The sequence below is a fragment of the Bos mutus genome, chromosome 2, assembly GCF_027580195.1.
Source record: "Bos mutus isolate GX-2022 chromosome 2, NWIPB_WYAK_1.1, whole genome shotgun sequence".
NCBI lineage: Eukaryota > Metazoa > Chordata > Mammalia > Artiodactyla > Bovidae > Bos > Bos mutus.
In genome coordinates, this window is record NC_091618.1 from 107,821,197 (window position 1) to 107,837,139 (window position 15,943).

Consider the following 15,943-nt stretch of genomic DNA (forward strand, 5'->3'; position numbering starts at 1 on the left):
ATGCTACTTGATTTCTGTACTCTTGAAAGTAAGATTCTTAAAATAGTAGAATCCCATATAGCCTTCTTTAGAAAGTGTTATGAGATATTTGTATATTTCAAGGTGGTATATGTTTATCTCTAGCGGTTAACTATATAAATGTAGAGTTTGGGGAACTGGAAACATAGCATTTAATAAAACAAAAATCCTGGCCTTCAAAAAACTTATGCTCAAGGGAAGATCCTATATAGTTAAAAATAAATAAATAAATGAAATACAGCCAATTAGATGGGGAGAGATTAGGAAAAGTACTTTAAGGATGGGGGTAGAGAGTTGGGGACAGGTTGGAATTCTAAATAGGCCGGTCAGGGAAGGCCCCTTTGAGAGGCAGCATTTAAGCACTAGGAGATACCCAGGTGAACCTGGGGAATGAGCATCCTGGCCGAGGGCAGAGCAAGTACAAAAGCCAGCGTGGCTGGGGTGAAACGGGGAGGAGGGGCAGTCACAGAGAGGGAAGACGTCTGAGAAATGACAGGGGACAGATCATACAGAGGATTGTAAGCCGTTGAGATATGGGATGGAAAGCTATTACAGAGTTTTATTTAAAGCATTAATGTGATATGGCTTACATTTTTTTTATTGAGATGTAATTCACATATCATAAAACTCACCCTTTGAAAGGGCACAATTCAGTGGTTTTTAGTATAGTCACAACGTTGTGCAACCACTTCTAACTCCAGAACATTTTCATCACTGCAAAAAGAAGCCCTCGACCCCTAAGCAGTCACTCCCCTTTCCCATGCCCCTCTCCAGCTCTGGCAACCACGATCTACTTTCTCTATGGATTTGCATACTGTAGTCATTTCATATATATGGAATCATAATGTGTGTGGCCTTTTGTATCTGACTTACTTTTTACATGGATCTCTCTGGCTGCTGTGACGAGAACATGCTGAAAGGAGGCAAAGTCAGAAGCAGGGAGACCAGTGAAGAGATGAATGCAGTAATTCAACTGAGAGATGAAAAGAGTCTGAAATAGGATGGGAGGTGAGATGGTAAATAACGGCTGGATCTTGAGTCATTTAGACAGGCTGGATATTGAGAATGAGAAAAAGAAAAGGAAAAGACAACTCTGGTTTTTGTCTCCATTCTAAAAAGATGGGGCTGACACCTACCTAGGGGGCAAGGCCTCTGCGGGTTGCAGACTGAGAGGAAACCACAGGGGCATGTTTTTGATGTTAATTAAATCTGGGATGGTGATGAGCCTTCTGTGTCAAGATGCCACAGAGAGAGATGAATATGAGTCTGGAATTCAAAGGACACATCTGGGCTAGAGACAGAAATGTGGGAGTTTGAGAGTGGGAGACGTTAATATCATAAACTAGATGACATCATCAAGGATGTGAGTGATTAGAGAAAAGTGAAGAAATACAGTGAACGAGCCTATGGACATGTCAATATTCATAGGTCAGAGAGATGAAAAGGAATGGACATAAAAGACTAAGAAGAAAACACAAAAAAGGTGAGAAGACCAAGAGAGAAAAGAGTCTTAAACATCAAATGAAACCACTTATCACGGTGGAGGGCATTGTCCACTCTGCCCAATCCTGCTGACAGATCACTGAGAATTAGCCACTGGATTTAGGAACCTGTCAGGTGGTCATTCACAGTCCATGGATTTTCTCTTCCTCCATCTTGTTCACTCCACTCCAGCCATATCTACCTTTGCATTTCCCATTTCATCTGCTAGGTGTATGCTTTCCCCAGATACGGCTCTGAACTAGTCTGAGTGGAGTGAGGAAGTCACAAGTCTGACTGGAGTGGTTTCAAGAGACAGTGGTAGAAAAAGAAGTGAAGTCAGCAGCAATTCTTTTGAGAAGTTTAATTGTAAGGGGATGAAGAGAAACAGCTGAAATGCGAGGTGGAGTAAAAAAGCTTTAAAATGGGAGACATAAAGATATGTTCGTGTGCTGGTGGGACAAATCAGTAGAAAGGGAAGAAAATTATGCCAGAAGGAACACAGAACGGCTGAGATAGGGGACAGACTTAAACACATATCATCTGCTCATCAAATAATCAACATAAACCATCTACTCATACAAGAAAAACAAATAAGGGCAAGTTATTTTTTTCCAGAGACACAGAAACCACTTAAAGTTATCTGGATCCATTCTTCAAGGCTAAAGATGTTGGATTAACTGTATACACAGGGTCAGATTCAAGCTTAGGCTCTAGGCTTGGAGTCACAGGATCCAAGTTCAAGGACCATGATAAGTTACAGTATCCCAGAAACTTCTTTTGACCTCCCTCTTTTGTTCATAAAATGCTTATTAAAAGCAGCAAGTCCTCTCTACCTTGTATAATTGATACAATGATCAAATGAAAAACGTAGACATTGTCACCCTTAGGTGTGCTGTCCCTGTGAGGGATGTTCAGTGCTACTAGACGAGGAACAACTGCACACCCCTGAGTCTCACTCCAACACTCCACACTCCAGTTCCAAGAAGGGGAAAAGGCAAAATGAAAAACTGGGGGAAGAATAAATAAAGCATCAAAAAGTAGAAGCTTTCTGGTTATATATTTAAACCACACTCAATAAGCTGGACATGCATTATGCCTTAATTTCCACTTTTTAAAAAAAACTCAATGACCAAAAATCCTCTGGTTTAGATTCAGCTGAGCCTGGGGCAAACAAAACAAAACAAAACAAAAGAAGTACACTAAATTTGACTGTAGATCTGAAGCAAGATCATGCTTAAATAAAGATGTGACTTAATACCTCCCATCAATCTCTTTTATTCTCCACACTACCTGCCACCTACCAAGTGAAAGTGAAAGTGTTAGCTGCTCAGCGGTATCCGACTCTTTGTGACCCCATGGACTGTAGCTCTCCAGGCTCCTCTGTTCATGGAATTTTCCAGGCAGGAACACTGGAGTGGGTTGCCATTTCCTTCTCCATGGGATCTTCCCGACCCAAGGATTGAACCCACATCTCCTGCATTGCAGGCAGATTCTTTACCATCTGAGCCATCCACCTGCCAAGATCATGTTAAATAAAAGGACTATGTGCTCCTCGACTTTTTGTCAAATAGATACTAGCAGGTGTCTTGATTAATTTTTATCTGTTAATTAATTTTTAATTCTGCCTGCTTTGTATATGGACTATAGCTCTCTTTAAGGAAGATATTCTTTACAGGGTATCTTGATCTAGCCATTAATTTTTCTCTTAATTCTTTAGTGTGAACTAAAACACAAAGGTGTGTGCTCATTTTTTCAAATGAGAAAAATCTACCTTTATCAAAGAATGATTAACATGAAGAATTCTGATATGGAATTTACAATAAATGCCAAAGTAGAACTGACCTTATTGCTCAGCTCCCCCTCACATTTGATCAGAAACTAAAGAACTCAGCTAGCCATGGGACCTCACAAGGCTTTAAAGTGTATGAAAGACAGAATATATGAGAAAATACACACACACACACCCCTCTATGTATGTGTGCACATATATATCTTCTTTAAAATATGTCTATATAATCATATACACCACTTGGCAGAGGAGTCAGAGTTTCCTTGTGGGGACTTCCTTGATGGTCTCGTGATTAAGAATCCACCTGGCAATGCAGAGGATGCGGATTTGGTCCTGGTCTGACAATTAAGATCCCATATGCCACGGAGCAACTAAGCCCATGCTCTATCTACAGAGCCTGCGTGCTCCAGGGTCTGTGCACCCCAACTGGAGAGCCTGGGTACTGCAATTTCTGAAGCCGGCACACCGCAACTAGAGAATCTCTGCACCACAAAGAAAGACCCTGCATGATGCAAGGAAGACATCAAGTGATGCAACTGAGACCTGATGTAGCCAAATAAATATTTTTTAAAAACAGCTTCTTTGCAAAATCAATGTGTACACTTCCTGTATAATTAAGAGGAATAAGAGCTTACTTTTTTCTAATTACAAAGATAACTTTGTATCTTTACATTTATGAATACTTGTATAACAGTAACTTAGATACTGATTCTCTAGTCAGAATTTCAACATCTCACTAAAATCCCTATGACTCTTTTTTACATAAAACAACTCATTTTGTAATGATGTAAATTACAGAGATTCTAGGAACAAATTATTCTGATGGGTAAGTGTATCTACCTCAAGCTCCAACTTAGTGACACACTCCAGCATTACTGAGGAAGAAATTATTTTAAGTAAGTGATTTTTTGGAATTAGCTTTTATCAAAGTATAGTTGCTTTCCAATGCTGCGTTAGTTTCTAGCTGTATAGCAAGGTGAAGCAAAGTATAAAGCATTTCATACTTAAAAAAATAAAGTGATTTTTCTTTAAGTTAAAACCTATCACTTAAGGGGCCCAAGTCATTTCAAGAACTGGTTTTGATTTGACTTTAAAGAAAGTTTTATCATAATACTATTATAGTATTATAATTATATAATTAAAAATATAATGAATGTCATAATTAACACTGTTAAAATATTAACTCATCTCAATTACTTAGGGTCATCATTATAAATATGCAATAATAAGCTACATTATAAGATCTTCATAAATTCAGAATTTGTTGCAGAATATGGATCCCTTCACCCCCACCCCAGGTAGATGCAGGCTACACTTTTTCTTAGATGACACCGTCTGCCTCTTACAGCTTTTCTGCCTTCCCTGCCTTGGCAGGAGGCCAGCAGTCATTTCTTGCTCCTATTAGTGTGTCTGTAGCTAGCAGGCTCCCCAATTTTCACACAGCTTTTTCTTGATTCTAAAAAGTAGCAGTAGTAGAAAAAGCCACAGTCTCAAAGTGTGGTGGTTCTGCCATAGCCCAGCTGCAGGCCCTCGACAAACCACTGAATCACTTTAGGAATTTGTTTCCTTATTCACACAATGAAAGAACTGGACTGAATGATGGTTAAGTTTCATCCAACCTTGAAACTTCATAATGAATGAATTTTTCTAAGAGCTAGGAAGTCCACCACCTAAGTTTATTAGAACTGTGTCCAAACAAAGAATAGAGAAACTCAGAGAAAGGACCTCAGAAGTTTCCACACTTCTGTGTATGGAATTTACAGTATCTTGGGCTTGCTAGGTCATGGACTTTTCGGTTTTCTAGGTTCTTTGTTTTATCTCCAGTAAGTGAGGTTTTGCATTGGATAAATCATGTCTGGACAAATGGGACAGAATTATATTAAGTGCCTTTGGAACAGAAAATTAAATATGACTCTTAAATATACTTCTTTCACATAAAAGATAGGAATTGAAGAAATTTCAGAAATTCACAGAATAAATTATTCCCTTCTGAAAACTTTTGTTTCTAAGTGCAGTTCCATTTGATATATAAACAAAATGCATGACACTACATGCATTAAAAAATGACTCACCTATAACTACATCATGCCCATCAACCAAGCCGGCAGAGAAGAGCTCCTGAGAAACGCCGTCTGCAGTATCTGCCCAAATGTGAAATGAAGGTGGATCAGAAACCACACAATAAAAATTAACAATCTAGTACAATGTAAAATATATATACTTTTCATTTAGAAAAATCATTCATGTGTATTTCAACAATTCAGGTTCTATCAGGAGGAAAAATCAGAAGCAATGTGAAATACATTTGCCACATACAATTTGCATCCTGTCTTTGTTCAAAAGAGGTTCTACAAAATCACTGCTTCATTTTTGGTGAGCCAAGAAATTTTTGCCTTTTGTCTACTACCTGAATTAGTCCTCAAATGCACCTCTAGAAGTTAGCTCATAACTGGTCCCTATGACAATGTGTTTCTTTCTTGCCAAGGTTAATTCCAGCCACCATCAATCCTTTCCTATCATTAGTAGCTACTGAGTTATAATTTATGGCAAAGGTTGAAGAGGTAGCGTTTGATACAACCTTATGTTTGGTACAAACAGCCTGTGAGCTTGTTGGACTATTAAGATGAGCTATTTAAATGAATGCTATTAAGAAAATCCTTTAACATGACATTGATCATTCGATAGCAAGACTCATTCTCTTAGAAAATGTGGTTGAATAAAAGAATGTAGCCTCTCAATGATAATTGACAGGCATTAGCAATCTCATAAAGATGAGATTGAACAGGCTGTAGCAAGTGAATATAACAGAAATTACTTAATTGAGAGGTTATCGTGAACATGACAATAGTGAGAAGTCTGTTTGAAGACTTTGTAAAGGGAAACTGATAAATTGCCACGTGCTCAAAGAACCATTATGAACCTTGATGTTTTCACAAGGGAGATTGCATGCTCTCCATGGCAGCCTGATATTATTACAAATACACAGTACTAGAGTTAGATAAGAAGAAACTGGGAAAGTACAGCTCCTGAATCAAGTAACCACCTAAGCTGAACTACAGTTTGCTATGCCAAAGGCTGCCTTCATCACAAAATGGGTTTCAAATATGATGACTATGTAAGTGGGCTTAGTGTGTGTTGTGTGTTTAAGTGTGTACTCATACTCAACATGAGCACGTAGCTGAAGGTACAATTACCTTTCATAGTGGGCTTTAATATGTTTAGCCTGGTGTCTGACTCATAGTAATTACTCAGCATATGGTAACTGTGATGATAACGAGGCAACCAGAGACCATTTGAAATGCACCTTCTTTCTCTCTCTCATACATGGCTCAATTTTCCAAACTGCCAACAAGACTTTGAGAGTTGATGTATATTCTTTGTACTTTCAGAGAAACTGTGGTATTCTATCACTTTACTCATCCGATGAAATGAAATCAAAGAAGGAAATGGAAAAGAAAAACACGGGAATCTTACTAAAAAATGAAATTCCATTTAAGGTGGGCTTATCTTGGACCTTGTCCTCACTATTAGAAGTACAAGAAACACCTTACAAAATTCTCTCAGAGATAAAACAATCTCAAAGCATGAACCTTGATGTTGTTTAGTTGCTAAGTTGTATCCGACTCTTTGCTATCCTATGGACTGTAGCCTGCCAGGCTCCCTTGTCCATGTGATTTCCTGGCAAGAATACTGGAGTGGGTTGCCATGTCCTTCTCCACGGGATCTTCCTGACCCAGGGATCAAACCCATGGCTCCTACATTGGCAGGCAGACTCTTTATTGCTGGGAAGCCAGCAATATTTATTCTATCACCAGGGAAGCCCACAGCATGAACCTAGGACAGCATAACAAAAGGCTCTAGTCTGAATATGATGTGCTTTATAAAGTCAGCTAGAATATTCAGCCTCAATCTCCATCTTCCTGGAAGCCACTAGAAACTTCAGGAAAAGCAGCATATTGAATTAAAGTGCCTGCCTCATAGACACCAGGCATACAGTAGGTAGTGGTTACATGCTACTATCTGTTAAAGCAACTGGATGTGATACCACCATCTCTAAAGTTACCAATCAGATCTTACACTTCAGTAAGGAGCTATAATCAAAGAAGTCAGATGAGAATGGAATAATCAAACAAAGCCACATTAAGGGCTAGCACTAAAGCAGTACTGAAGCAAAGAACATTCCCAAATCATTAAAGTGTGTGGCATCTCTGACTATTTTCAGGACTGTTGGGTACCAAATGAGTCATATCAAAATAGCACATGGGTGGTGCTCGTTGGTCAAAAATGGAAATGTTCCTGGTTTGTGTGTGTGTGCCATTCAGCAGTTATTTTTCATGCATGTTAAGTAATATGTCAGTAACAGTTTAGAACAAAAACTTGAGGTAACTGATAACTTATTTTTCATTAAGCTAACAGTCCTGATGCATAAACAATCATAAATGATCATGTATGCTCTGCTTTCTAGACCATTACAGCAACATAATAAACACAAAGGGTTTGCCCTCAAATGAGGACAGAATATTTGATATGTTCACTTTATATATTCAATATATATATTCAATGCCATGTGTATTTACGTGTGTATATAGCAGAGACATAGTACATGTGGTATGCATGCACAGATGGAGTGCAAACAACATCTGAAATGCTTGACAGCATCAGTAATCACACAAGTACAGTGATTCAACTGTGGTGTTTCTGAAACTATTAATAACAGGCTGTGCTCACTGCCCAGGGAGGGCCAGCTATCATCGGGAAGTCAGCACTGTGGTCTCTGTCTGGGCAACAAAAGCAGAGACTGAATCTAACCGTGGCAAACGAGGCTGCCAAAGCCAGCACAAAGGGCCAGGTCATGCAGATAGGGCTGTCTTATCCCCAGCAATCCTCAACTCAGAAATTCATTTCTTTGTTTCCTTTGAAAAAAATTGATTTTTATTGCCACTGTCAATCTTAAACAATCAGATGAAAAAAAATACTGTTAAAATAAGAATCTGTTCTTTCTATTTACTACACTTGAAACTCTTACTATATAATTGTTAGATTTTATCACAGAATTGGCTAGTCAACATTTTTATGACGAAATAGCTTTTAGATAACAGCAACCGGCAACAGTTCAATTTCACAGACTGACTCTAAGCTGTCAAAGATTGCCCCCAGAAAGAAAGATCAGTTAGGAAACCTACTATGTTTTTTTGTAAAAAGATATATTGAATTTAAATACATTAGAAATCATGATGATGATGATGATTATTTTGACTACACAGCACAGCATGCAGGGATCTTAGTTCCCCAACCAGGGACTGAACTTGTGTCTTCTGCACTGGAAGCACAGAGTCTTAACCACCGGACCACCAGGGAGCCCTCTGGAAATCTTGAAATCTTTGTGCTTACAGGAGACTAGAGATCGGGGCCACTGAGTCCATAACCACCTATGGCCCAGGAACATATTTTGTTTGGTGGGCAGGGTTTGTTCAAAACTGAACTGGAATGTACTTTGAACTCTCTGGTTCCCACAATTCACTTTGGCTCCTGTAAGCATTTGAGTTTGTGTCCTCTTACAGGTGGTAACAGCAAGGAGATCAAGCCATTAACTGACTGACCAGCTATCAAGTCAGGAAAGTTTCAGGTTTTCAAAATTTTAGCACATAGAATTTCAACTTATTTAATCAAGTCAAATTTGACATGGCGTTCTAATACATAAAATAATTACAGCGTGTTATATGTTCAAATGTATGAGATTAATGAAATATCAAGGCTATTTTCATGTAAAAGTCTGAAACCAGAGGTCAAGGACAGTACAGTCATAGCATTAGCACCTGATTTTCACTTCTTTAGACTGTTCTGGTTATGAACTAAAGAGTGGAAATAGCAATTTTGTTTAACAACTAGTGTTGTGATCTCTAAAGCCTGAATCCATTAGTTAACCAAAATGACTTGGGATTCTCCTGCGTACCAGGTGCTTGCCAGGTGCTAGAGACACCTAGAAACAGGACATGGTTCGATGACTTCCATGCATCCCAGCACTAAAAGAGCAACCAGTCTAGCCCTGACGCTATTTTAGTAACTACTCAAAATACTAAAATTACATTCTGCTGCCAGACTGGCATTGTTCCTACCAAGCCTCCTAGTGGTGCCTGTAGCAAGCAGCAGCCCAGACACTGCTCAACACAGGCTTTGTATAATCAGAACGGACAACAGAGAGGCCAAGTATGCTACCTTTTGGTCTGATGTCATGGTTTGTTGCTCAACCATAATTAGGATTGCTATGCGCATCTCATCACACCCATCATAATGTCCTTTAGGCCCTGCATCACCATGCCAGCACTTCTTTTCACGCTTGAGCTAATAGATTTAATTTATAAGTGTGTGTATTCTGTGCAGCACGTGTCATTAGAATTCATACAATCAGTAGTAGGTTTGGTTTGGATTCTCTGCAATTACTACAAATCCTTCCTTTCTTCCTTCCTTCCTTCCCTCCTCTATTGTTAGAGAATGCATTTTTGAATACCAAATTATAACCACATGCTTATAATCAATTTCTGAAATGCTCTCTGTAGCAATAAAATAATAATTTCAATTGAAACTTACCTCTTCCTGGAGTAAACTCAAATCGTATGTCATTAAGTTCCTTCCTGGAGTTTCTGAAATACATAACATATAGCATATTAAACTCTAATGAAGCAGAGTTTACCCAAAATAAATGTATTGCAATTTTTATAAGATGCTACTGACACACAGATAGCATTTAACAGTTTTAGGGTTACCTCTAATACTTCTTTAACTAGAAGAGGCAGTTGTGACAATAACAAAGGAAAGTCTTTGTTGAACTGATTGAATTTACCTTATACAAACATGATTATATCACAAAATTCTAAAAATAAATGTTCCTTTTATAAAATCTACACTAGATCAGTAACCTTAAATTTAATTCTATAATTAAAATTTTCAGGAGCTTTTAGTCTAGCAAAATAATATTCAATACAGTTTTCATATTTTCCTTGGAAAATACCATTTTATCAAATTATTTTTAAAAGTGAAACAAAGGGGATAGTCTTAGAGGTAATTTCATGACAGCACTATACACTAAACCATCCAACAAACAGCTGGAATAAGGTGTGTAGTTTCCTTTTAAAAATTTTATCTAAATAGACAGGACCTGTGAATGTTGCAAAATTGCCCACTGAATATACAAAATTCGAGAACAATTTTAAATGACTACATAAAAGTAAAACAGACACATATATGTACATGCAACCAAAAAGCTAAATGACACTGAGGAAATATGGAACAAGTAAATATCTAAGATATGAGTTTCCCAGAAACAGATTAATAGAGAACAAACTTATGATAACCATGCAGGAATGGTAGTTGGGAAGTTTGGGATTGAAATGTACACAACTGCTATATTAAAATATATATATATGAGTTTTCCATTCATAATAATATCAAGATACGATAAGGGCCAGTGAGTTAGAATGGTCTTAAATTCTCTTAAGAACGCTAAAATATTATGAGTAACTCTCAACAGCTGCTAGAATTAAAGTTAATTAAAAAAAAAAAACTTTAAGAAACCGCAACAAGACATATGAAATAGTACTTTCTGTATGCACTCAACTCTGCTCTGTTGCCAAGGGTGCCCAAGGCTGAGACAGAGACAGTCTGAATACCCAGCCATGAGCATTCTCCTTCCCATGCCAGGACAGTTTGATTAAATCTTCTAATACTGCAGTTTGAATCTCTAAAACTTTGGGTAACTCAGTACAGTGCCTGAATCTTGATGACATCAGTCTCCGAGCCTTCTTTGTTCCCTAAACTGACGGTGGTTATGTCCTACCACACCCTATGACACCAGGTGAAAGGAGGCTCAGAAAGATGGCAAAGGCATCGTACTGACCGACAGAAAGCCCTTCTCCTAGTGCCTAGGGAAGCTAACCCGTTTAACACCTCCCACAAGCAGGGAGGAAAAGGGGCAAGAACTCTAGAGATACCCAAGCCCACGGTATCGACATGGGAGCCTTGAACCTCGGCATATCCTCTCTGGTGCCTGCACCATGATTTTATCATTACTTCTCTGGGAGACAAAAATGGGGCCAGCAGATAATTAGCAATTGCTACAGCTGGGCTTCATTTAGGACCTTCTGAGGATCTGAACACTGTGAAAATTGTGGACGTTCACACTAAAAAAAAAGTAGAAACATGATCAACATGTGAAATTGCAGGCAACTATTATATAGATAGTTCAGAGATTTTGGACCCCAGACTAAATAAACCTGCCCTGAAGATGGAGTGGGCACCAACCAGTGCCTGCAGCGGCAGGACTATGCGCACGTTGCCAAAATTTTCTTAACACGACAGTGTCATCACACATTGCACAGCGCTTTCATATCCATCGGCAGTTCTCACATGTTTTGGTCTTAGGACCCCTTCACATTCTTAAAAAGTATCAAGGACCCCTAAAGAGCTTTTGTTTGTGCTGATTATGTCCATCAATATTTACTGATCGGAAATTAAAACTAATTCATTAAAAAACATTTATTAATTTACATGAAAACAATTAGCATATCACATGTTAATGTAAAAGAATTTTTATGAACAATTATTTTAATTTCTAAAAGAAAAACAAATCAGTGAATGCCTTGTTTTCTATTTTTGTAAACCTCTCTATTGTCTGGCTTAAGGTAGCTGGTATATGTTGTCCTTCATAGTCAATCTGCTGCAATATCACATATTGTGGCGCCAGCCACTGGAAATTCCACCATACGTATGTGGAAGAATGAGAGTGAAAAAGGCCTATAATTTCTTAATATTGTTATAAAAATAGTTTTCACCTCATAAGCTCCTTGAACGGTCTCAAGGACCTCCCAGGGATCACAGGACCACACTTTGAGAAATAGTGATAACAGATTTCACTGGATCCCAGCAATCAATCTTTGAGACATGCAAAGTAGGTATTACTTGTTTCCCACTTCTGATGAGCACATTCAATGGCTTTTCCAAGTTTACAAAGGTAATGAGTGGCAGAGTGAGGACCAACAATTCTATACTGTAAATACCTACTGCAAATAGAAATGTTTGATTCCCTTTACTTTTTGAGAGAAAACAAAGTAGTCCCCAACATTTTGCACGTTACCATGAGAAGATTAGTAAGCATTCACTTACTTTACAACCTTGGTCTTGTGAGTTATGTATCAGCAAAGATTGAATTAGGACTAAAACAATTCAATGAGGGGGGTGGGAAACACCAGGAAAGCCAGTATTTAAGGTGTATAAGTAATAAAGAAATGACAGAGGGAGAAAATGAGAATCAATTAGGTTTGATGCTAATGTATCCCACCGTTCCTTTCCTCTTTCCTCTGATCAGATTGTCTTAAGTTATTTTGTTCTACTAAGGTCATGGACTTCCCTGTAGCTCAGATGGTAAAGAATCTGCCTGCAACGCAGGAGACCTGGGCTTGATCCCTTGGTCAGGAAGATCCCCTGCAGAAGGAAATGGCAACCCACTCCAGTATTCTTGCCTGGAGAATTCCATGGACAGAGGAGCCTGGTGAGCTCCTCTGGGGTCCACGGGGTCAAGAAGAGTCGGACACAACTGAGTGACTAACATTACTACTAAGGTCATGGAAGAGAGGTATAAGAACTGTAACCAAATCATCATGCATATTCTGATTCTTTAAATATTAATCCCACGAAGTTAATATCCAACATCCATAATCTCTGTGCACATCAATGGTGGCTCAAGTTATGGAGGTTGCCTAGCCAAGTCATTCTCCTTTAATTCTGAACCAAAAATACCCACCTTTGAAAAGATCACAGTGATTGAGTATGTGTAGTAGACATCTCCCATCAGGGTGAAATATAGTTGGAAAAATGCCTAATTGGATCTGACTACTGAAGGTCATCCTTTTATAAAGAATTAATCTTTTCAGACTCATACTTAACACCTTTAATTGAAAGTACATTTACTTTAATTGATATGGCACAGGATACTCCTAATTTCAGGGAAGCTGAAAATAGGTATGATTTAAGGCCAGAAACTATATGCAACTTTCCAGGGCAAATGTTAATAACTTGAGAGTTTCAAGACCCAGGTGACCTCTGGTAACTTAAAAACTCTTTCAATCCTAAAAACAATAAAACAAAACAAAACAAAGAACAAACTCAAATTGGTTAAGGCACAACACCTCTGCATCACAAATGCAAATACCTACAGGGCTCGGGCAGGAAATTTCTTTTTTAAAATAGGTGATAGCATGGTTTAAAGATCAAAAAGTACGGTATAGAATGGGCATCCCTGGTGGCTCAGACAGTAAAGAATCTGCCTGCAATGAAGGAGACCTGGGTTCAATCCCCAGGTCAGGAAGAGCCCTGGAGAAGGGAATGGCTACCACTTCAGTATTCTTGCCTGGAGAACTCCATGGATAGAGGAGCCTGGTGGGCTACCGTCCATGGGGTCGCAAGGAGTCAGATACAACTGAGTGACTAAGCAACAGGCAGGTTCAGTGGGTATTCTGTGAAATCTAGCCCTCTCAGCTCCTTTTGCTCATCCGTCTGGTCCCCCTCACTGAGGCAATCATGCTATAGGCTTTCTGTGTATGCTTCATGAGATGTTTTACATATGCACTAGCAACTACACAGCGTTCTCACGAGCCTATTTAATACAGTGGGAGATGACAATAGCATTCTATATCCACTGTTCTGCCTCTTGCCTTTTATTTAACTTAATAATATACCTTGGAATTTCTTCATATTGCTTCACAGAGCGCTTTCTCATTCTTTTCTGTTTGTTTATAGCTACACAGTATTCAATTGTTTGCTCTATCCTTCTTTAACCACTTCCCATTCTGTGGGTAGATTGTTTCCAGTCTTTCACTATTATGAACAATGGTTCAATGAATAACCTTGTTCTTAGGTCCCTTGGCAAATATGTGAGTATAAAAATAAATTTTCTGGAAGCAAATTGCTTGGTCAAAGGATATATGCATTCACATTTGATTTGACCGATACTGTCAAATTCCTCTTCATTTATGTTGCATCAATTTATACTCTCAGAAGCAATTTGAAAGCACCATTGCAGGCACTTTTAAACGAGTATGGCAGGAAGTATATATAAAAAAACAACAACCAAAAGACAGGGAGATGCAGGGACTCTGCCAGCTGAAAAACATATTCCCCATTGAAAGGGGGAAACCAGCACCAGCTGGTTAGGGTCAAGTAGGACTGGAGCTTAATTTTGTTAAATATTATTTTTCCACATCCATTCCAAGCGAGGGGTTCCAAGATACAGGTTGGTAAGTACAGGAGTTTTCTTTTTGCTCTTTCAAGTCATCTGCAAGGGACACAGTGAACACTTTAACTGAGGCAGCTGGCTAACAGGGTGGTGAAGACAGATGGGAGTGAACACGTACCCCTCCTGGTGAGGGAGGTGCAGGAGGCCCGGACAGCTGAAGTATATATTTTACAGGGGGTAGCATTTTTCTGCACCTCTTAATTTACCATGTCAAGACAGCCTGAAAGACTTACTGCTCTTGGAGGACTCCCAAACTAAAAGGCCAGCTCAGGACTATATGCATCCCTCAGCTGCATGGTAATGTCTCTCAGCCTATGCCAACAACTGTTCAGGGACACATGAGCCCCAAGAATTGGATCTGAGCAAGAGGCTGAGCAGTCCAAAGACCGCTCGCTGTCAAAGGGCATCATAAACTCTAAGCACTGGCACTGCATGCCCTCCACCACAGGGTGCTCTGGAGTGAGGCTGAAAGCCAACCATTTTCTCAAGCTCTGAGGGGGAAGGATACAGTTGGGGTGACACCACTCAGAGCCCCTGTAAGGGAAGGAAGGACAGAGTTTCCCGGGATCCAGAGGTGCCCCTCTCTCCTAAGCAACAGGGGATTTTCATAACCACCGACAGCCCTCTTCTTCCTTACTCTTCCCCAAGATTCCAGGTCAGGGCAAAGCTGTGAGACAGCCACACACTCCGGCACTCCTGGAGTGTCTCCCCTTATCAGGAGCAGGATGGGGACCTTTCAAACATGTCAGGCCGGGAATCACTGGGGGGCAACATTCAGCTTCTTTCCTACTCTTGGCACTGGACTGAAGTCCTCTCCCACGGGTTTAGGAAGAGACACAGACTCTCTCCACACCAGGAGGCGAGCTGGCATGGATAACAAAATACCATGGATGGTGGCAAGAAGTCCGACTTCAAATCCACCCTCTACTCGTCTGGCCTCTACTTTGTTTGCTCAGCTGTGAGATGGGGAAAATAATGAACAGCATTTCCAATCTGCTGGTACATACGTGGTACTTCACATCATTACTTCATTCCATGGTCAAAACAACCCTTGAAGTAGGGACGATTCTTATCCCCTATTACTTGACAGACAAGGAAATGGAGGAGGCTTAGAAAGGGTGAAGCATATGTCCCAAACCAGGTGTCTGACAGATCTGGACTAAATCTAGAACTTAATCAACATCACATATCATCTTCTCCAGTGCACAACCCTTAACCTGAGGCTCTACCAGCCCCTTAATTTGCAGGCGCTCCTAACTGGTCTCTTGTTCAAGTTCATTGCTCCAGAGGATCCAGTCAACTTGTTTCCTGGAAACCTCATCTTGTCATTCCCTTGTTGAAAGCCTCCATTTCCATCCCTTTATTCT

At 39.5% G+C, this 15,943-nt stretch overlaps 1 protein-coding gene across 1 annotated transcript in view; it reads right to left on the bottom strand.

The window, feature by feature from the left end:
- STK39 (serine/threonine kinase 39) overlaps window positions 1–15,943 on the bottom strand; it is a 321,280-nt gene that overhangs the window by 55,988 nt on the left and 249,349 nt on the right. The window contains exons 15-16 of the mRNA XM_070357864.1: window positions 9,878–9,930; window positions 5,362–5,430 (exon numbers count right to left, since the gene is read on the bottom strand). Of these exons, the coding sequence (XP_070213965.1) occupies window positions 5,362–5,430; window positions 9,878–9,930 (122 nt within the window). The remainder of the gene's footprint in view (window positions 1–5,361; window positions 5,431–9,877; window positions 9,931–15,943) is intronic.